General features: G+C 35.0%; 1 protein-coding gene across 1 annotated transcript in view; it reads left to right on the plus strand.

Annotated features, from left to right (window-relative positions):
• Positions 1 to 13,200: 13,200 nt before the first annotated feature.
• Positions 13,201 to 24,914, plus strand: part of LOC127624035 (protein mono-ADP-ribosyltransferase PARP8-like) — a 60,113-nt gene continuing 48,399 nt past the window's right edge. Inside the window, exons 1-2 of the mRNA XM_052098645.1 lie at positions 13,201 to 13,762; positions 14,381 to 14,435. Of these exons, the coding sequence (XP_051954605.1) occupies positions 13,672 to 13,762; positions 14,381 to 14,435 (146 nt within the window). The 5' untranslated portion in view covers positions 13,201 to 13,671. The remainder of the gene's footprint in view (positions 13,763 to 14,380; positions 14,436 to 24,914) is intronic.

The following is a 24,914-nucleotide window of genomic DNA, read 5'->3' on the forward strand; positions in this document are numbered from 1 at the left end:
TATTGCCATATTTGATTTACCTAATTACTGATTTGATTTGATGGTGAATAAAGAGTTGCATTTCGGTCTGTTCATCATACAAAGTGATCATATGCCTTCAGAAGACTTTGAATATAACATAAGTTGCATGGACTACTTGTATGACATTTTGGATGCTATTTTAAGCTTTTAAGTGAACTATTCCTTTAAAGGTGGTACCTGGCTCCAAACTTGACCATGGTATTAGTGTTCCTAAGAACCATTCACAGATATTTACTATTTAACCATTTTTATATTTTTGTTTGTTTGCTTGTGTAACGGTTACAAACCTGTTTTACCAGAACATCATACCTGTAACCTTTCTCTAGCTTTCCAATGTACTTTTGATCATTACAGTATTACCAGACCCTTTTCAGACAAAGAGAAGATGAAGTACTTGATGTCATTATAGAGGAAGAAAATGGTCCTCAGCTTTTTTTTTGTGAGATGCCTGAGTAAGCATTTTTCTAATATAAAACAAAATGATGGATTCATTTATGGCACCTAATTTGATTGGAACATTTACCATATTAGCATTTTTCCATTTACTTGATATCTACTTGGTAATAATAATGATGCAAGACCATTGACACAAGCGCACAAAGGGAGTCCATAAAGGGGGGATTGTTTGCAACTTGTTCCAGTCCAGATGGCAGCCACAGTCTCCTTGGAACTACCACCACCTCGCTCTACTCGCCAAGGGTTAGTTAATTGCTGGCAGACATCGATCTTCTCATAGTATTGCTTTGTTCACTGTGAATATCTGTCTGTGATTCTGCCATCGCAAAAGGGCTTGAACATTGAAACTGCAGCTGTTGTGACTGTCCTGGCATTTAGTAGGACATTTGTAGAGGGTTTCTCTTTATCAGCAGACAGCCTTTATCAATATGCAGGACTATAACCATAGAGAGAGTTGATGTAACTGCAAATAACTTGAGACCACTATGTGAACCAAAGCGCTATCAATACAATTTGATGTAGAACCTCCATAGTATAAATTATAGTCTTATCAAAACTGAAGGCATCTTTACGCAGCAGAGTTAAGGCTGCTCTGAACTGGATTCATATTCTGTATAAAGACACAATGCTTAAAAAAGACAAAATATCTGCCAGCTCTGACCAACCACCCAGCCTCTAATGTAAAAATTATCAATAATGGCTACATCAGTGCAGCCTTAATTAGTCATTCTCATGGAAGAGTTTATATTCTATTATATATATTTCATATTACTTTTTAAAATATATCTTTTTTTTCTTAATTGTATGTTTCCGATTCACAATTATATATTTAAAACATTAATTTCATTATATTATATCTCCTATTGTAATTTCGGTGTAATTGCATTTATGGTGAATGGTGACCAGACCTTAGAAGCTCAAACAATCACATAAAGGCAGCACAAAAGTAATCCATATGACTCTGGTGGTTAAATCTGTCTTCTGTATCAATGCAATCACTTAGGGTGAGAAACCAATCCATATTTCAATCCTTTTTTACTATAAATTGCCACTTTTAGATTCACTTCCAGAATGTGGAGATTTATAGTAAAAAATAACTTAAATATTGATGTTTAGGACACCCAGACCTATCATATTTCTTCAGAAGACATAGATTTAACCACTGGTGTCTTATGGATTACTTTTATGCTGCCTTTGTGATTTTTGGAGCTTGAAAGGCCTGATCACCATTCACTTGCATTTGATTGATCTACAGAGCTAAACTATTCTTCTAAAAAATCTTTATGTAAATGTACATTTTTGCAGTATATATGGTGCTTCAGATGCTGCACATGTGATTCCTTTGCTGTGTAAATATGGCATGACATTTTTAATCTTTACATAATTTTTCATAATTTCTTGAGAAATGATATATTGTAGCCTATCTTCAGATTGTACTGGGGTTGGAGATAGAGAGAAAATTTGTCATTTCACAATGTATGATGATAACTAAATGATTTGCAGATTCAAGTTTATTTGAGTTCAACAGTCAAATACAAATAAGGTGACAGTTTCATTTCTCACATTTAATGATGTCCATTTTAACAGTCATGTGATTGTAAGCAACAAGACCAGGATCTTGACAGCAGAAGAAAGAAAATGGCATATTGCAACCTTGCTACAAACTTTAGATGTACTACTTTTTTTTACTTGATAGATAACATTGATTTTGCAGATGATGCTTATGCACACCAGATTAAATGTCAGCTGTGTGGGTGGGAGCAAAACTGTGGGGCATGATCAATGTATGACCTTTGTGATGTGACACAATGGAAAAAGTAAGTAGGCTTAAACATACATATTTTAATATTACTGTATATGGATATTTATACATTTCTATTCATAAATGTGGGTGTGGGTGTGTGTTAAATGAACAGATGTAAATGTAAATTTCTATTTAAACTAATAACTAAACTACTAAATAATTACATTGCTAATACGAAATACTCAAGAGGGACAGTCACACAGCCCTTGAAATTTGATATTGCTTTGAAGTAATCTAACATGTGAAGTTGACTTTCTGCCTCCCCTTTGGGACTGCTGTGCACTCACCAAATCTCCTTTGTTCCTTTTTCAAAGACTATTCTGTCATTCTGCAAATTAACTTTCCCTAAAATCTTTCCAAATGTGCTCTCTTTGAACCTCAAATGTTGCCCCTTCATAAATTCAGATTCATACTCTATCACAAGACGGACGACAAGGGCTTATACTGTATCTAAAAATGTTTCTTGAGATTATGGTGTGCTTGCATCATTTTTGTCTTTTTTATTATATTTCAGTAATGCATCCACCTAAATAAATGTGTTATAAGAAGTGGAATTTTATAGTTACTTGCTTTGTATACATAAATGTAAAAATATGAATTCTTGGCTAAATTTCTTTGCAAGATAATGTAGTGTAAGTTACTCAAATTGTTCAATAACTTACTCAGACAGAGGATTTCTCAAATATTGTTGAGGAAATCTAACTAACATTCCAGGTAAGTTGTATTTTTTTATTTGGACTTGAAACGGAACAGAAACATCAATATACTTTTATTTAGTGTTTTATTAATGAAGACTCCCTTTAAAAAGTCAAGCTGATTTATAGATGCTAATGAACTTCAAACGTGAACCAAGATTTTTCTGAGGTTGGTAAACCGATTTATGTTTTAGGTAAAAGCCTTAAACCATCCAAAGTATATAATAAGCTCAGGGGGGTATTCTAGAAAGCAAGGTTAACTTGAAAACTCTAAAAACTTTTTGTTTCTAAAAACTTAGTGATGGTCACATTGTATTAATAGACCCTTTTTCAATTGTGGGATATACCAGAGTTGTCATCATTTTCCATTTAATGTAATGTTTTTTAGTAGGCCACACATGATTATTCATGTGCATTATAAGATGAAGATCTGCTGTAACAGAGGCGGACAATGATAGGCATTAAATCTCCATTGTGTTCTTTTCTCATTTGATGTGGCATTAAAACTTTGGTATGGAATGAAATTATGTGGTTTTAATTGAAGCTCATGTGTCTGACTATACATTATAGATATTCATGATCTCAGCTTTAGGGAAAAGTAACTAAAATCTTCCTTGTTAAAAAGAAGCTGTAAAAGGTCCCTATTGAAAGGCAGAACAAAAATGTAATTTTGAGATGGACCATGTACAGCTTCTGATGGAGTAGAGGAGGCTGATACATCTTTTCAGTGAATCACCTGACCACCAGCTAAAATGACAGCATGTCTCATTTATATTTTCAGATAATAAAGAGAGTACAATGAACAAGTCTGGCAATGTGTGCATTTATTTGTACCGTAGCCTACATGAATTGGAGTGAAAAAGATCTCTAACTTCTATATCTGTGGTCTGTGAAATGATCACATATTATCTAGTTAGTGAAGAAGAATAACGAGTGATTAATTGCTTAAGCTTTTAATTGGCAGACATTACCTTTATATTGATACTATGGAATGACATTTTATAAATAACATGAATATTCATTGACTGAAGGAACTGTAAATAGAATGTGGGTGCTATAATAATTTGATTCTATGAAATGTATAGACAAAGATTATTTATTAGAAGGGCTAAATATAAATACATAAAGCCCTGTCTTCACAGTGAAGAGTGTTCTGTGTAAAAAATATTACAGTATTAAAACCTTTCCATTAAAGCTGAAGCACAATGTACACAGTTCGTTCACTTTTGAATGAAAATCTGCGGTGTGAGACTGGAAATGATGGAGTAAAGAAGATTTGTGAGGTAAAGTAAAGATTGCAGTTTATTGTAATATTGCTTTAAAAGTATAATATTGTATGTAATCTGAACTTCCACGCCCACTGTGCCGCTATTAAAAGGGCACGCATGCGCTGACAGCCTCACGTACTAACGTACTAACATCTACCTGAAATAAACTAAAACTGGAACATAACCTACTCCAGAGCAGGTTATGTTCAGAGAGAAAGTTGCTATGGCTTCTAACATCAGAAAGCTGAGGTTATCTGCTTATTCTGAGTAAACTTACACTGGGTAAGTCACTTAACCTGCTTTCTGGAATACCCCTCAGAATTCCAATATCCCAATTAGCAATCATGAGTAGTTCTAAATATCGTCGCTTGTCCAATCAGAATAGAGGACTGAAACGTACTGTTGTGTAAATTGTAAATGCAGTATTGCAAGTTCCATCAAGAAACATTCAGATGATCGGTGGTCCCTGTCTGCTCACTGTGCCACACAATGGTGGTTCCTGCAGGCTTAACTAATCGATTACATCACTTATAGTCATGGATATTTGGAATGCTGATCTCATTACAGGACCAGTCTATAGAATGGGTTGGATGGCTAATGAGATGATCTTGAGTGAATGAACAAATCCCATTTATGGCTTACAAATGACATGCATGCACACTAGGTGAGGAGTGGCTCTGTGCCTACCTAACAAATCTGTGTCCTTTTTTTGTCCATCTGGGAACTAAATATGTCTGTTACATATTGGTTTTGGAGAAAGAGGGTGAAAATGTCAATGTTGTGACTGAGATTGTCATTCAATATAACATCTGCTTTAGAAGTTAGAAGTTTGGAACAACATGAGGTTGAATAAATTACAGAAATTTCATTTTGTGTGACCTATCCCTTTAATTAGATAATTTACAGTTACCAGGGTAACAAGATTTTTTGAAAAGAAAATCAAAATTGATTAAATAAAAAGCCAATTTCCTGGGCCTGGTGAAAAAGGAAAATATACATGAAATATAATCTACTGTATAATGTCAAATATAAATGAACTAGCGAAGAAGCCTTGTAAAGTATGACTCCCAAAACAGACCTGATGCAAATATTCTGCTGAATGATTAGGTACTAAAAACAAACTCGTTTCTCAACAGAGAAACAGCAGATATATTCAGCCTAAAGCTTATGATGGCAATGGAGAAATAATATTATTGATAAACTGGATCTGTTGTATCCAGTCAGATTAATGTCAAATTAATAGTAGAGATAATTATTTATTAAAGCTTTTATTTCTTTCACCACATTCCCAGTGGGTCAAAGTTTACATACACTTTGACCCAAAGGCAATGCTATTTGGTAGCATTGCCTTTAAATTGTTTAACTTGGGGTCAAACATTTTGGGTAGCCTTCCATTAGCTTCTCACAATATGTTTCTGGAATTTTGGCCCATTCCTTCAGACAGAACTGGTGTAACTGAGTCAGGTTTGTAGGCCTCCTTGCTCGCACATGCTTTTCAGTTCTGCCCACAAATTTTCTATCGGACTGAGGTCAGGGCTTGACTTTGACTTTGTCCTTAAGCCATTTTGCCACAACTTTGGAGATATGATTAATTTGGATCACAATTTTGGGTCATTATCCATTTGGAAGACCCATTTATGACCAAGCTTTTACTTCCTGTCTGATGTCTTGAGATGTTGCTTCAATATATCCCCATAATTTTCCTTTACAACATGATACTGCCACACCCATGCTTCGCAGTTGGGATGGTAATCTTCAGCTTGCAAGCCTCACCCTTTTTCCTCCAAACAATGGCCATTATGGCCAAACGGTTAAATATTTGTTTCATCAGACTAGAGAACATTTCTCCAAAAAGTAAGATCTTTGTCCCCATGTGCACTTGGAAATTGTAGTCTGGCTTTTTTATGTGGCTTCTTTGAGCAGCCTTTAATGTGGACATAGGACTCATTTTACTGTGGATATACATACTTGTCTACCTGTCTCCTCCAGCATCTTCACAAGGTCCTTTGCTGTTGTTCTGGGATTGATTTGGACTTTTTGCACCAAACTACGTTTATCTCTAGGAGACGTGTCTCCTTCCTGAGCAGTATGATGGCTGCATGGTCCCATGGTGTTTATACTTGCGTACTATTGTTTGCACAGATGAACGTGGTTCCTTCAGGCATTTGGAAATTGCTTCCAAGGATGAACCAGAATTATGGAGTTCCACAAATTATGAGGTCTTGTCTGATTTCTTTTGATTTGTCCATGATGTCAAGCAAAGAGGCACTGAGTTTGAAGGAAGGCCTTAAACATCCAAAGGTACACTTCTAATTCAGTACACATCAGAAGCTAATTGTCTAAAGGACTGACATAATTTTCTGGTATTTTCCAAGCTGCTTAAAGGCACAGTTAACTTAGTGTATGTAAACTTCTGACACACTGGAATTGTGAAATAGTCAAATAAAAGTGAAACAATCTATCTGTAAACAATTGTTGAAAAAACAGTTGTTTAAAAAAATTACTCACATCATGAACAAAGTAGATGTTCTAAATGACTTGCCAAAATTATAGTTTGCTAATATTATATCTGTGGAGTGGTTAAAAAATGTATTGACTTAATGACAACCTAAGTGTATGTAAACTTCTGACTTAAACTCTATTTGGCTCACTGTGAAATTGGGATTAATGAGCCAAGTTCAGCAAGGAGTCAACTAAAATGATGTCTACCCATGCAGTCTGTCCCACAAGCACAGGAACAGCTCATCATCTCTCTATCTGCCTGATATCTCTTATTCTTTCATGCTCTTCTCCCTTCATCTTTGACCAGCTGGCAGTAAATACATACACATTTGTATTTATTTTTATTCCTGGAGTGCTCTATCAGTAGAATTCCCCTCAAAAGTATCTTACATTGAAATTCACCAGGGCTCCTTTATCAACCTCATAATGGTAAAATCACTGAAAGGAGCACTGAATGATGTGTTGATGGCGACACGGAAGAGAATCATTAGCAAAGTGCTGCATTGCACATCAGCAGCAATGATTCCATCAACATTGCATTGAGATGAGATGCCATTTCAGTGAAAGAGAAATTGATGAGTATGTCTGTATGTGTGTATTCATCAGAACATGCACTAAATTCTCAATCATAGAGTGTATGTAGAAGGAGGAAATACGTGTAAGGCTCAATGCAGGAAGATGGATTTTCCTGTCACTGCAGTCATAAGCACAGGCCTTGCCTGCTCCAGAACAGTTGGGCTAGTGGGATCTCCTTGGAGTGACTCCAGTCTGGTGAGCCGCCAGCCAAAGTACGGATGGAGCTGTTACTCAAAGTGCCACTAACATAGCCATCCATCTTCAGGTTGGATGGGCTACTGTGGCCTCAACTTTGCCCCTCCACAGCTTGACGTCTCTGGTGTGAAAGGAATCTCGGTTTCATTCATGTAATTGTTGGAGGCTAATTTACAAATCTAATTTACTAATTTTGTTATTATTGTTCTTATTCATCATTGATCAAGTTTGGTTAATAACCATCAGACATTTGTGAAGGTATCATAGTAATACCGTGGTACTTTAATGCGTACCATGGTACTGAATGATTTCCATATTCATGTACCATGGTATTAAATGGTAGGAGAAGATGGGATAAGATGAGGAAGATTAGATGTACATTTCCTTTTATGACATCTGTTCAATTAAAATATGGGAGTCTAAGGGGCCATTTACACAACAACGTTTTGAACTAAAAACTTTGTATGCATTTTGGCTGTTCATTACACGACAACGGTGTTTTGGGGCCTGAAAATGCAACCTTTGAAAACGGGTTACAAAGTGCAAATTTTTGAAAACGATGCTGTTATCATCTCTGTGTAAACATACAAAAATGCAAATTTGTGAAAACGATGACGTCATGCGCACACATATTACGAGTTCAGTCTATAGGCATGAAATCCGAGAACTTCGTCTTTACCTTCAGGGTGAACGTACTCGTATATATTATACGAGTACTATTCTAATTTAGTATTTAATATATACGTATGTATATATTAAAAAGGCTTGTACAGTGTATAACTCATAGAATAAGTTTATCTTTTAGATGAATGTCTTTGACTGGGATTCTGTAATTTGATTTCTCTTTCATTATTCAGTTAAAAAATTACTAAACTAAACTAAATTGTGAAAATACATAATTACATAGAATACTTAAATTTAGTTGTATTTTTTTTTTCATACATTTTTTTTTACATTAAAGCTGCAATATGTAACTTTGTGCTCTCTAGCAACATCTGTGGCTGAAACTTAAAATTGCAAATAATTTGGTGAAGAAAACTTTACGTCAGTAGTGTTTTGGCACTGCTCTTCTGGCAGATGAATCTGATTTGTTATGATTTGTGCTTATTTGGACATCGCCTATGTGTGATCCTGGCTGGGAGATATTCAGAGCCGGAGTCATAACATGCTATTTTCATGTTGATATTATGTTATACAATGAAACATTTAAAACTGAAATATTACTTCCTTTGATGAAGATAAACAACACTCTTATTTATATATTTTGAATTAATTAATTTTACACTTATAGCACTTTTATTACACAATACTTTAAGCGCTTTTACATAGAGAACAAGGAACTCCCCTCAACCACAAACAGTAACCAGTATATCTTAATATGATTATTCAATTGTTTAATCTATTATTAAAGTTTGTATTGTACTACACTTATCAATTTAAAAGGTAAAACTTGTGATTATGGCTGATACAAGTTCAATGGAAAACTTTATAATTTTTATATTATATTTTTTTGTTGATAATGCAAGTGAAATGTAATACTATAATATGTCTATGCAAAGCACATATGGTGATAAAATATACTTTATTAAATATGAAAATAATATGCTTAAATATGCAATATAACAGTTACAAGAAGTCAATTTCAGGAGTCATAAATACTAGTAAACATGTCACAGTAACTTTCCCCGATAGCATAGATCGTGAATGGTTTTCACACAAATAATGTTCGATTCATAAAAGCAAGACAAGCAATGTAAGACAACATATCCAAGCATTATAGCAGGTAAACAACTTAACAGATAATGTATATGTATATATATATCCATCTGGACTTCAGTGATGTTGTCCCAAACTGTGTGAGTGACTGAACTGTGAAGTTTCTCCAGTCGGAACACGTGACGGCTGGCACTTCTTTCCTGTGTTTACAGACATGGTGTAATAACACAAGAATGAATGACATTAGCCAGCGATATCGCGCCAAATCTGAGCTGGTAGCTAAAAATACAAATATTTTATTGGTATACAGTAGTGAATCGGGGTAAAGTGAGGACATTGTTTTAAAAACTGAATGTTGTACTCAATCAATAATGGCTATTTGTTCATTTTTAACCAAAAATGATTATGTATTACAGCTTTAAATGACAAAAATACACTGTTAAGAATGAAAACAGATGTATGTTATTCTGTAAAATCTAATCTAATCGATTTTGGGTGAGAAAAGACCAAAATGTTACTCTGTTATGTGTACTTTTTCACTGTAAATCTTGCTACGGCAGTCTCTAACAAGTAGGTATAGCTGCAGGCCAGAGACTTCCAAAAAATGGTGCATTTGGAAGTGATGCCCAGTATGTAAGTAACACTACTTGTAATGTCTTTGACAGAGTGGGGGCAACTTACTAAGTTTGTCTATGGGGAGGTCCTGCACTGCTTCCAAACATGGTAAAGGTTAGGTTAGGGGCTCCCTATATATTTACAGGTGGTTTGGAGCTCCTGCCCCTTTTTGGAGCTCTGCCTGGAGCTCTTTCCTTCTCATTTCTAGGCACAACCACGATCTCGATTACACTTCCAAGCGGCATCTAGTGCTCTGAGGTGCTAGAGAATGTAATCAAGCTTGTAATCATGATCGCCAAGAAGACTGCTGATGTCAAGATTTATAGAAAAAAGGAGTTATATTTTGGTCTGTTCTCACGCAAACCATCTGGACTTCTTCAAAAGACATTGATTAAAGAACTGGAGTCATATGGATTACTTTTATGCTGCCTATATATACTTATTGGAACTTCAAAGATTTGGTCACATTCACTTGCATTGTATGGACCTACAGAGCTTCTAAAAATCTTTGTTTGTGTTCTATAAAAGACAGAAAGTCATACACATCTGGGATGGCATGAGGGTGGGTAAAGGATGAGAGAATTTTCATTTTTGGGTGAACTATTCCTTTAGTCCCTGGAATTTGGACCAAAACTGTTTGGGTGTAGGAACAGAGATAATGGTGATAAAGTGTGTTGTACAATCATATTGAGTTCATGAGCTATTCCAAATTTCTCACAGTTTAATGGGTAAATGCTTGGTTGATCTAAAGAAAAAGTAATAATAAAACAAAACATAGCTGCAAGAAGTGATGACGGGCCCAAGCACAACTGGTCCATTTCCACCCGGTTGCTTTCAGAAAACAATGCGAGGTGGACACATGCATTTGGTATTTCAAATTATTCGAAACAATTCTAAAGCAATTTGTGTAAATATAAGAGGCCTATTTTAAAGTCTGTCTAAGAGCCACACTTCCTGCTGCCAGGTGGTGACGCAAAGACCATGACCCAAAATAGTCAAATCCATGGGTTTAGCCCCCAAGACTAAACATGTATCTAAATTTATATCTACATCACATATTGCACACACAGGATATGAGATCACTTCCTGTTTCCCATTTTTTGCTATTAATTGAATACCTTGCCATGGCAACACCTTTTGATATATCAAAATCTATTCACAATTTATCACACTCAGTGTCTTGTCATAATGTTGTCTAAATGTGGTTACAGTTTCATGAATCATCTAGGAGGAGTATTTAAAAAGAGACTGCAATGTTTAAAAAAAATTAAAATGGCCAACTTCCTTTTGGTTGGACATAATGACTATAATTATTAATGTTGTCCGGCTATATATGTACCAATTTTGGTGACTGTTGTTGAAAATAGGGGTGCTACAGATGCCATCTTACACACCCATTTTCCATGTGTGAACTTTTGCCCAGAACTAATGACCAATGACTCTGATGTGTGTGCAAAATTTAATGAAATTTTAAGCATGCCAAGTGCTAGGGCTGCACGATTATAGCAAAAATCATAATTGTCAATTATTGCCCTTGATATTGTAATTGTGATTATTAATGTTGGTTAAAATATAAAATTAACATGACGTCACAAAGCAACCAACCATTTGGTTCTTCAGAGTAGCAGATTTCAATGGTGGATATGAGCTGCACTCCAGTTTCTTTTAAGTATCTTTTAAGCATTATATTGTATTGCATTTTAGATTGTAATAATGTTTGTTAAGGTATGGCAAATAAAAATTATTTTAAATTATTGCTAAATTACTGCTTAAATTATTAGTCCATGTACAGTAAATAATAGGCATATTCAACATTCAAACTTAGAAAGTTGATTTAAATTGACCAAGTGAATCTGTTCAGTAAGTCCTTTGGTGGCGAGAAGGGTGCCCATTCATCCTGTTAGATGTTCAACTGTGATCTTGTTCATGTAAGATCATCGTTAGATAATTTTTTGCCTCAGTGGGTGCACTTTGGAAATTAAAAACAGTAATTTCGATGAGTTTGTTTGATTCGTGAAAATTTTAAATCTACCAATACGACCTGCGTGGCAAATGGGTCTTATTAGAGCAGACGCGATAACAATGATGGTGATTCCTGAAATATGCTATTCATACCATATTATTTATGTTGTCTACACCTCCAAAACACACTTAGAACATTTTTAATAAATTGTACACAGAAATCGAGCAACACGACAAACTCTCCCATTACAATGACTGCTGTCACTCACTGCAGGTTTACACGGTTTGAGATCTGCATTTCGAAGCGAGCGCGAATGCTCTCATTAAAAACAAAGCTGTCTAGTCAGCAAAACAACTGAATTCTTTACACCATGTCTGTGCCTCAATTAGAACAGGAGTGTTTTAGTTTTGCCCTGTTGCTCATTTGCAGTGTATTTAACATCTACGTTCAAGCGGTGCAATGTGCAATGAATCCAAAATAATTACAGCTTCTTTTAAAGTGTCAGGTGATGTTTCTTCAGTATTAATTTTTGTGTGACACACGAAGATAGCTAGAACATAAGCATCTGGGCGTTAAGATGGGTTAAAGCTTGCGCATTAGGATCAGTTGTCTTCACTGATAGGACGGAGGACTAGTCTAAGTGGCTTTTGATTTGTTTCATTGCTCAACGGACGTGTTAGTGATTGGTTAGAATACTCAACCGCTGCAAAACACGTTGTAAATAGAAACCATTGATGCAACAGTAGCAGACTTAAATAGAATGCTGTAATCATTAGTTTTCACGATTACATAATCGTGGGAGCCATAATCATAATTGCGATTAGTTTTTCGATTAATTGTGCAGCCCTACCAAGTGCCTCAAAACACCCAAATATAGGAAGAAAGGAATAATAACAATTAATGCATTGGCATGGCAACAGTATTTAAGATATCAAATATCCATTTAAAAACTTACATCAGCAGTTTCAAGAGTTTTCATGCACGTTAAGTATGCCAAAAGTAGGCTACCAAAAACCTTGAAAATAAGAAAAAGAATCCCTAGAAGAACAATAAGGTCTCCGCACTTTCAGTGCTTGGGCCCTAAACATTCATTATGCTAGATATATCGTATGCTAGATTCACAACTACTGAATAAAGGTGTTTTCCCCTGCACACAATCACTAGCAGCTCTTTTAATGGATTATAGTGGCAATTAGAATGCACCACAGATCAATGTCTGTTTAATGATTTGGCAGTAAATAAATTGCTGACGAGATGCATGGCAAAATTCCATGTTTCTCTTCAATTTAATTTAGTCTACCTGAACAAATCCAGCCACCCTTCATCCAAAGCACTGCTGGACAGCAGCAGAGTGGACGCGTGGGGGGAAAAACACGTCCATGACATCATCCGCCTTGGCTTGTTGCGATTCCCGTTCCCACTGGGTGCATTTCGCTGATGCGATCACAGGATTCCCACACTCATTTCCCCCTTGTGCAACTTCGGCTTTGCACGTAAAGGTCGCCTGCGTTGGTTTCACTTTAAGACTTGCGTTAGCGTTTCTCACTCTGTGGCTCTCACCATCGCCATTGTCGTGTTCAGCAGAGTTATGAGGACGATTGAGAGACGCTTCCGGTGTAAAAGTGATATCTTTCTGAAGGCTGTCACGAGGAAGAGCTCTCCTGTGCTGTGTCGACGCGATCGAGGCTATTGTTAGACGAGATGCAACGGTGTCGATTGGCGTGACACACCTGGGATTGTTTCAGCAAAGACCGTATTTCTAATGTTCCTCACATACATCATCGTGCGTGCAAGAGGAGACATTTCGTTTTATTTTTGCCGAATATAAGTTAGAGAAGCCATTCTAGTGTGTTTAATTTCATGGGGATGTGTTCAAGGCAAGAGAGGATTCAAAAAGACGTCGACATCGTAATTCAAAGGTGTAAGGCAGAGAAAGACTGCCTGTTTTCTGGTGAGTTTCCATTGTCTCTTGTTAAGAGTGCTGCCTTCCTTAAACAGTTTCTATTGATAAACTCGTACAGAACAGCACAATTCATAAGCTGGCAGACTCACTGCTGATGTCTTCATTTCCTCGTTCATACCGAAAAACTCGTTATGTTTAAAAAACAAAACAGGTATATAGTCGACGTGGTTGAGCGTCCGAAATGTAGGCTAATGTTTCCTGGACATACGCTCATAAATTATGCAATAATCAACCTCTACCGGGGGCCTACCAAAACGTGAGCTGCCATTATTACTAAAGATACTGACTGCTCTTTGAATAAGAACACCCCTCATAGATATTAACATGCCCCTCAGGTGTTGGTTTGGGCGTTTTGTGATGTGAATGATTTTCTAATTAGCCCTCGCATTACTATCAAACATACAAATGAGCGGTTCTGTTCTCCGCACACAGTTTGTGTACATATTTATCAACTATCTGTTTATTCCTTGAAGATCCATTGTCCGTGGGCATCCCTGTTGATGTTGTCATGGAGACTACACTTGTTAACAAAGGGGAATTTTCTTTTCAATTGTTGACAAACCGCAAGTTTGTGTCTCACAGTTCTATCTTGATTGTCTGTTTCAGACTTTAGATTTTCTGACTCCACCTTCACCTTCACCTATTCAAAGGGATCTAAGAGGTAAATATTATAAAAAATTGCTGTGATTGATCCTTATGTTACTATTTACTGACATAGAGTACAAAAGTGTAAAAAAATAAATATAGCTGCTGTCAATGTGATGACTAACCATTAATTACACAATACACTTCTTGATTGAAGAGGTTTATGCCAGTTCAGTTCAGATTCATGGGGTTTACTTTACACCTCATTAATAATAAAGGACTTGCAAATAATCAGAGAAAAAATGTTAAGCTAAAATGTGCTTATTGTGGTAACATCTAAATTAACTGGTTTTATTTTATTCAAAAATATTACGCACATTACTGAATCAACCTGACAAACACCAACAACTAATTACAATGGTTTGATCAGGTAGAAATAGATAATTAAAGGGATAGTTCACCCAGACATGAATATTCTGCCATAATTTACTCAATATCGTGCTGTTCCAAACCTGAACAACTTTGTTCTCCGGAACGTGAAAGGAGCTCTTGGGCAGAATGTTAGCCTCAGTCACTATTCACTGTCATTGTACAGAAAAAAGATGCAATGAAAGTAAATGGTGATGGAGGCTAATTCTCCCTTACATCTTTAGGGCTCTGTGAAATCTGTTTTTTTCCAAATTCTGTTTCATTTTTCCTCATTTTATTTTCTCTGAATTCCGGATTATAAGTACATTTTATAATTAAAAAAACAACAACTGCCTAATCAGATTAATTCATAACATTTTAATCAAATGAAACAAAGCAATTACTGTTCAATAGGGATTTCCTGATACCAATACTGGTATGGTAATCGGGTCCGATAACACGCTCATGTACTTGTTCTCGTGCTCGTAAAAATGCTCCGATATCAAGAACAATACCATCTGATGTACGAATGTCATTCCTTAAACATTCAACGCACAAATTAAAATCATGTTATGTCCTAGTTAGATTTTTTAAATGCAAAAGCTGTGATTTAATGATATAAATATATAGTTGGGATGTGCACGCTTCAAATGTGAGCATGAATGTGTGGAGACAGTGTTGTGCAAACGCCGCCTGCATGTATCGTTTAAAGCTCCTCCTTGGATCATACACGTAAACTCCAACATAAGCATCACAGGCTCTGTTTGTAGCAGATCAAAGTGAACAGAGTGCAAATTCATTTTGTAGCATGAGGCACAAACAGAGTACATGCTTATTTAATTAAATAGCAGCCTTTGTGGTTTAATAATCAATTTGTGTCACGTTTTTTTGGATTGAAATGCTACCGTCATCACAAAGAAAAACTTTAAAATAAAAGCTCAATTTAAATGAAAAAAGTATGACAGAAATATATTAGTAAATATATAAATGTATGTAATATTCACTGTATTACTACTACTAATAACAATAATAAATCAATAGATTTGACAACAAATGACAGTTGAAGTCAGAAGTTTACATACACTTAGGTTGAAGTCAATAAAACTAATTTTTTAACCACTCCAAAGATTTAAAATAAGCAAACTATAGTTTTGGCAAGTCGTTTGCGACATCTACTTTGTGCATGACATGAGTAATTTTTCCAACAATGGTTTACAGATAGGGCTGCAACTAACGATTATTTTGATAATCGATTAATCTAATGATTATTAGAACAACTATTCGGCGATTATTGCAACGATTAATAATTAGCTCTTAACCGATTTTTCAGCTTGTGCCCCAACTTAAAAGGATGTATTAAACGTGCTTACTAACAATAAATAGGACAAAATCATCTTTTAAAAATACCTCTAAATGATATTCACTGAATTAAAGGGAAAGTAAATTTAAAGTTTAATTCAGTAAAGAAATTCACTGCAAAAAAAAAACTATTGTTATCAAGTGTTTTTGTCTTGTTTTCCATTTAAAAATCCTTAAAACAAGATAAATTAACTTGAGAAGCAACATATGATATATTTAGACTTGCCTTAAGAGAATGTATCTTAAATATAAGTGTCGTTTGAATATATGTCTATATTTGTTAAATTGGTTATACTTTTGCGAGTGCAGTAAAGACAAAATATACTTTAAATCATTATCTATTCTGTAAAAGAAAGTATAAATATCTCATATGCTGCTTCTCAGTTGAATGCATCTTTAATATTTAAGGATTTTTAGATATTTAAAAATATTTGTATTTTTAATATTATATTCAACATTCTCAGATAACAAATTTTTTCTTCTGCAGTATAGCTGCTAAAGTAAATGTACATTGTTTTAAAGGAGTTTTAGATATTTTTATTGGAAAACAAGCCAAAACAAAAAACAAATCATAAACGTATTTATGTATAATGGGGCAAAGACTTCCTCTCTCACCTTTCTGTTCACTTCAATCCATCTTTAACTCACAAAAAACAAACTCCCTCTTATTAATAAAGCTGCATGTTGCCAATTTTCTTCAAGATAAGAAATGCACAGTGACACATATATTATGATTCAATAAGTCGCGAGCCATCACGTTATAATCTAGCTGCAGCAAGAGTGCGCGATCGAGTGACAAGCCAGAGTGCATCAGCCAGGGGCAGTTTCAATCTCTCCCCCTCAGATCAGGACATTCTCGCAACTAATAGAAGAGGCACTGACTGCACAGAGAAAAGCCATTTTCGGAGTTTGTAGTTAATTACATGGCCTGCTTCTGTATTATTTGAACTTTAATAAAGCTATAACGTTTTAAATATAACTGCATTTAAGATATAACACCAGGGTGTTTCCTTTAAAGAGCTCCGACTCTTCTGTATTTACTTATTTTGTATTTTAGTATAATTCCCTTGTACTTTGCGATCTACATAAGCTGAAGCTGTTTGGAAGGTTTAGAGTGCATCTGGACTGTGATCTGTGTAATTCTTCCTCTCCTCAGTCAGGTGCGAACTGCAGTGCTGCTCTCGCACGTCATCATTATAGTTTCATATGATCTCATGTTACGTTTAATGAGATCAAACGACTATTCGACAGTGAAATTAGTTTCAACAATTTTTTGTCGATAACGTCGACTAATAGTTGATTGTAGAGCTGATTAGGGTCCGCTCTACAATTGTTTCAACCTGATTTACAGACAGATTGTTTCACTTTTAATTGACTGTATCACAATTCCAGTGAGTCAGAAGTTAACTGTGACTTTAAGCAGCTTGGAAAATTCCAGAAAATTATGTCAAGCCTTTTGACAGTTAGCCAATTAGCTTCTGATAGGAGGTGTACTGAATTAGAAGTGTACCTGTGGATGTATTTTAAGGCCTTCCTTCAAACTCAGTGCCTCTTTGCTTGACATCATGTGAAAATCAAAAGAAATCAGCCAAGACCTCAGAAAAAACAATTGTGGACGTCCACAAGTCTGGAACATCCTTGGGAGCAATTTCCAAATGTGTGAAGGTACCACATTCATCTATACAAACAATAGTATGCAAATATAAACACTATGGGACCACACAACCATCATACTGCTCAGAGCGGAGACGCATTCTCCTTGAGATGAACGTAGTTTGGTGTGAAAAGTGCAAATCAATCCCAGAACAACAGCAAAGGACCTTGTGAAGATGCTGGAGGAATCAGGTAGACAAGTATCTATATCCACAGTAAAATGAGTCCTATATCAACATAACCTGAAATGCTACTCAGCAAGGGAGAAGCCACTGCTCCAGAACTGCCATAAAAAGACAGACTGCAGTTTGCAAGTTCACATGGGGACAAAGATCTTACTCTTTGGAGAAATGTCCTCTGGTCTAATGAAACAAAAATTGAACTGTTTGGCCATAAAGATCATCGTTATGTTTAGAGAAAAAAGGGTGAGGCTTGCAAGCTGAAGAACACCATCCCAACCGTGAAGCATGTGGGGGTGCTTTGCTGCAGGATCGACTGGTGCACTTCACAAAATAGATGGCATCATGAGAAAGGAAAATTATGTGGATATACTGAAGCAACATCTCAAGACATCAGCAAGGATGTTAAAGCTCATTGCAAATGGATCTTCCAAATGGCCAATGACCCCAAGCATACCTCCAAAGTTGTGGCAAAATGGCTTAAGGACAACAAAGTCAAGGTGTTGGTGTGGCCATCATAAAGTCCTGACCTCAATCTGATAGAAAATTTGTGTGCAGAACTGAAAAAGTGTGCGAGCAAGGAGGCCTACAAAAGTGACTCAGTTACAACAGTTCTGTCTGGAGGAATGGGCCAAAATTCCAGCAACTAATTGTGAGAAGCTTGTGGAAGGCAAAACATTTGACCAAATAAATAAAAGCTAAAATAAATCATCCTCTTCACTATTATTCTGACATTTCACATTCTTAAAATAAAGTAGTGATCCTAACTGACCTAAGATAGGGAATGTTTTCTACAATGAAATGTCAGGAATTAATAATTTAAACTGAGTTTAAATGTATTAGGCTAAGGTGTATGTAAACTTATGACTTTAACTGTAATTGTATTATATTTAAGCAATATCTCACATCTGTTATGCAACATTTCATTTGACAAAATAACTCTAATGCTGTATTTTGGACTGTTCTGTGAGGTTATGTATAAAAGCACTTCATTTGATAAAAATAATACAATATTATGTTGAAATTGTATTGTTATATTTTAATTTGATTAATGTTTTAATGAATTACTTAATTTAAACACGATTTGGATTATATAATTGAAATAAACTGTTTATGTGGAGTTCAAAAAAATAAATAAATATCAAAAATGAAGTATCAGTATTTATTCTCGTTCTCTAAAAAATGTTATCATATTCATCATACCTAATTTTCAACATACCATTGCATACATGTTTTATTAAATGAAGGCTGTCTATACTGATCCTCACAGTACAATCCAAAACGAGTTTTTATTTATTTATTATTATTTTGGTCAAATAAAGTTCTGCACAGTAGAGCATTATGTATTAATGAAAGCAGTGATGAAACACTTGCTTGAGATATTGCTAAATATAATTTAATTATTATTGATAATATTATCATTACTACTACTATTGCTACATTTGAATATTGCATTTTACTATATAGAAGTAATATATTTCTATCACTTTTTATTTTAGTTTCACACATCTAGTTAAATGGAGCTTTTATTTTGGAGGAAAACTGGATGTTTTTTACGGCTTCATTTCTCACCTCCGGAAAAGCAGTTCGCTATAAGGGCTTATGTGCTTATTAAAGGCTGTGCTTTAATTATATAAATATAAACTCAGCATGTTCTATGCGCTTCACAGTGAATAAAGTGCTCTGCTCTTTGTCATTAATAAACACAGAGTGCACTTGCGGTTTGTGTATAATTAGCGACTTCTCATTAACTCACCATTGAAGCATGCAGCTCATGTCGACCATAAATCTCAGCCTTTTTTGGTTTAATCATCACACTAGGACATATCACAATTTTAATTTTATTAATTGTGCATTTGAAATTAATTTAATCCCATATATGTGAAATTCTGAGACATTCCGCTTTTTTTTGTTAATTCAGTTTTTATGGCTTGATTCCGCGATTCTGTCCGTGTTTTTCACTTTGTGGAAATCAGGGCCCTACATCTTTTCCATGTTCCACAGAAACAAGAAATTCATACATGTTTGGAACAACATGAGGATGAGGAAATAAATGATGACAGAATTTGTAATTTTGGGTAAACTATCCCTTTAAGGTAACACAACTTTCTACTTTGTACAGTTTTACATCTCTGTTTTCTCAAGTGGTTAGTTGTGCTTATGAAGTCCTATGCATTGATAAATATGTTATTATCATCTTAAAGTATTCAGTCTCTTAGCCTCACTCCAATTAGCAGTATATTGTGTCTCTAGTGTTGACATATTAGACATTAATATATGTTTTAATCACTTTTGTGATTAAACAGGCACCAATTTTTACTGTTTGTTTGTCAGTTGCTGTGTTCTTTATGTAACAAGAATTAACACACTGCAAACTAGACACATGAAGTGCAAACCAACACATGAAGTTTCAACCTGGGGCACCAAGAGACTGTATTTTGGACAAGAAGTGAGAGGCCCTTCAGTTTCACTTTGCCAAAAATGAAAATACTCTTAATCTGGATTGCATCTCTGCTAGCTGTTGGAAGCTAAACACCATACACTTTTTTCTTTCTAAATATCATAAGGATCATTAAAGGCCACATGCCACTGGGTTCCAGTGCAGTTTTTTTATTTACACGTCACTCTACAAGGCTCACCGTTTTGGAGCATTGTTGTGTAATGTTTGGCCAGGAAGTTGTGATGATTTCAGAGGTAGGTAGAGTAGCCAAAAACTATACTCAAATAAAAGTACAATTACTTGAAATAAACAATTACTCAAGTAGAATAAAAATAATAATGTTAATAATTTCTTGAGTAAGAGTAAAAAATTACTCAAATAAAAGATTACTCCGGTAGCGAGTAAATAGTTACTTTCATTTGTAACAATGGACGAATACACCCCAATATTCCAATACATAATACACATTTAACATGTATTACATAATAATAATTATAATTATTATTATTGGAAATTCTTTCATAATTCACCCTCATGTTATTCCAAACATGTATGACTTCAGTGCAACTAAGCAATTAAGGAGATGTCAGACAGAATGTTAGCTTTAAAGTCCCACTTTCACTGCATGGATTTTTTCCCTACTTATTTTAAATTGGTGACTGAGACGGTCAGTCTCTAACATTCTGTCTAACATTTTTTGGGTTCCACCAAATACAGAACACAGGTTTTGAACAACATGAGGGCAGGGAAATTATAACAGAATATTAATTTATGGCTAAACTATCACTTTAAGGATGCTTGTCAGATTTGGATGAATCTGTCAATTTGAAGAGAAGTTTGGAAACCAGTTTCTAGTAATTATTATTGTGAAACATTTTAACCATATTCCACAGGCCCAATCATATATAATGCTGAATAAAAATAAGCAAGATCATCCTTTATTAATGCCTACTGTCACCATTTCACAGTCTTGCATGGATACTTAGTTTAGTGTAGTTACAGTATTTTCAGTGTGGAAAGAATTTAGATCATTAGTTCTGTACAGTAAGGGTAAACTGGTCCTTTTCTCTGTATTTGGAAGTGTGTATGCTTATTTAAGTTCAAAGCTTTTTCTCTGTTGTTTATGAGAAAAATGCACTGTGCTCCAGTAGTCATGCACGCAATTGGCAAAGCAAAAGGCAATTACAATTAACATGGATGTTTACATGGATTAATACAGTAGGCACTGATATATTTCAGCACTGATATAAAAATTTATATTTTCAAACTGAGGTCATAAGAGCTCATAGTTACAGAGTCAGCCTGAAAATGACCATCACCACGACAGACAAGCTCATGTTATCACAAACACCAACACTTACCGCAATGAGTTTTCTTAAATTGGAGCTGCAATTCTAATCTTGAAATATTTGCTTGTCTTGGTGTAAAATAAAGGCATTGTGTAACGAAAGAAAGTGTTTGTTTTGAGCTCTTGCTTCTCGAATCGAGTGACAGAGTGCAGCTGTAAATTTTCGCTGTAGTAAAAGTCCCATTCAAAAATAAATTATGCATTTATTAAAACGTATCAAATTAAAGCCAGTAATGTAATGTCAGGAACATTGCCCGTTATAACTAAGTAAAAGTAAAAAAAAACTTTTTTACTTTAGTAAGAGTAATAAGTACCCACTATTAAACCTCTTAAAAGTACATTTTTGGAGAAAATGTACTCAAGTAAATGTAGTGGATTAAATGTAGTACGTTACTACCCACCTCTGGATGATTCGACAGCTAAAAATAATAAGTTTATAGAGTAAAAAGTTCACAAGCAAACATTTTTTAGTATGCAGTTTGCTGTTCTTGTTTAGACAACTTTACTGCGTTTGTGTTGTAGAATTGTCTTTTACAGTACTTAGATTATTTGGTCTTTATACAGTGACAATGTACTACAAGTAAAACTAAATGAATGAAAAAACTTATCTTTGTGTGAAAAGTTTGTCACTACACTACTTGTAGTTAAGAATCGGCAATCAGTTACATCAAATTGTTTAATTTAATAAACTCCCAAGTTAATAGTTAATAGAACTTTCAGATTTAGATTTTGTACTACAGATGCATGTTAATAGCTCTTAACTTGAAATATTGAGTAAGCTAACTTTAAATGTATCTCTTTGGCTGAACTTAAAATTACCATATGAGCACAAATTAAATACTTAAAGTGGAGGGAACCTAACTAGCTAGTACAGTAATTGCTAGTGTAACCGGTCCTACTCGCCCCGCTCCGAACAGGACTCGACCCGATGTCTAAGGCGTGGGAGGCGGGTGAGCTAACAGTCACTAGTGCACCTCTTGAGGTCAGGAGAGTGAGGTTTACACACTGCACAGCTATCTACCAGCTGGCTCCCGTTACACTAGCATGCTGAATGTATGCTAATTGGAAACACTATGGCTGTCTCAATGTGCGTTCTTTTGTGTTCTAACATTCTCGTTCTAAGATCGCACTGGTGATATTAATGCTGTCACTTGTGTGATAATGCTGTAGTGATGTAATTGTGCAATAGGAAGATTGCAGCACATCTCAAAGCTTGCAATAGATGCGTTCTTCGTTCTTCCAAGGTAGCTTGGCAAGACTGGCCTTCATAAGAAAGCAAGTCCGTTCTCTGCTTTCTTGGAATGGAGAAACACCATATTCTTTGATAACTATTGTTCTTCAAGTAGAGCAATATACTGTAGAACAATCATTGTACCTGTCCCCAATCTAAGCTCAATCTCCATTTTTTACCATAAACTGTAACCCCAAAAAAACTCATAATAGAAACTCTTCTAAATAACACAACAAAGCATTAAACACTAACAAGTCCCCTCCTATACATTCTTATTGCACAAAACACATCATATAACACTTAATTTTAACAATTACTCTCCCTGTCGTGTGCCATGCAAAGCATGCTGGGAAATAGAAATCCCCTGCCCAGATTCAGTTAAATTTATGTTCCTGTAAATTTTAATTAAACAATAAAACAATTCAGGTTACTTAAAAGGTGAAAGTTTAATGAACTGAAAAGAAAGGGAAAGTTCTAAATACTCAATAAGGTTAATATATTTGAACTAATTTATAAGATAAAATTTTTTCTACTCAAAACAATTAATTATTTTGAGAATTAGTGTTTACAGAGAAGTTTCCGTTAAGAGTAGTTTTGGTTTAGATGAAAGCTTAATGTCAAGTGACAAGTTTAATCTTACCCAGTTTTGTGTCTCACGCACAATATTGTCTGGTGAAAGGTTACATGAGAAGAACACCATTGCTCTAGTTATTGAAAGGGCAGTCTTTCCATTCTGTAGACATATTTACTGCAAACCTATTTAACTAAGCAAACAGATTATTTGGGCCTGTCCACCAGATTTAGCTTGCATTGAACAGCAGTTCTTCTCTGGCAAAATGGGGCTTGCAGCCTCAATTACCAATGAAGTCTGATGAGATACCAAACCAAAATTTTAGCTTGAGGCCATTTGTATGAGTAAAACCTCTAAAGCTAATGGACCACGGTATAAACGAGCAATGTAGTAGTCCGCCCCCCATAGTTATGCAAATTTTATCTGATATATACTAATTAATAATGAGTTGTCCAGGAAAGCACTTTAGATTCACTGGAGCAGTACCAGTACAGATAAGAAAATCTTGGAATGTTTTATGAATGCAGAGTCTGTCCTGTAGTTGTCTTTAATTAAGGCCTTCAAGTTTCAATTATATTTGTTATGTTGGTTAAAGTGGTTGGTTCTATTATTGTTATTACTGATGTGTTTTTTAAAAAAAGTGTTAGTAGTAATTACAACATAAAACAATAAAAAATTTAAAATCTTAGTTCATGTACATATATTTGGAATGTATACATATTATGACATTGTTTCATCTGATCCAATTATTATTTTAAATTACACAGATTGTCCATTTATATTTTAGAACCTGATACATATTAGGTGTTTTGAATGAATGAATTCATTGCCACCCTCTGTTTTAACTGGTCTGCAAATATCACTCTAGATTTTAGAGGAGGTTCTTTGCATTACAACCAGGAAATGAGCTGGCAGGCTCTCTGAAAAATTATTGCACCTTCCCCTAGAGGAAGTAGCACATTTCCTGTTTGTAGAGTTGCAAACCTACAGCATCAGTTTATTTTTCTGTTTACTGGAGGATCTGTGTTTTCTTTGTAGTAATGTAGACATGGCCCCCTGTTTGTCATTTTCTTATTTTTGTCTTTTTCAAAGAAAAAGAGGTAATCCTGATACACTCAAAAAAGGATTTTTGATGCTTGTTCTACACAATTAAAACAAACTAAAGCAACACAATTCTAGAACATTTTGACACAACTTGATTTCATTGCATTTTATCTATTTAAATTTCTTAAAATGGAAGTTTAAGTAATCCATTTGATTTGGAACTACATTCATACTTTTTGTGGTGTTATTTTAGCATTGATGAAACTGGGCAGGGGATTTCCATTTCCCAGCATGCTTTGCATTGGACTCGATAGGGAGAGTA

Source organism: Xyrauchen texanus, chromosome 3, assembly GCF_025860055.1.
Source record: "Xyrauchen texanus isolate HMW12.3.18 chromosome 3, RBS_HiC_50CHRs, whole genome shotgun sequence".
In the NCBI taxonomy this organism is placed as follows: Eukaryota; Metazoa; Chordata; class Actinopteri; order Cypriniformes; family Catostomidae; genus Xyrauchen; species Xyrauchen texanus.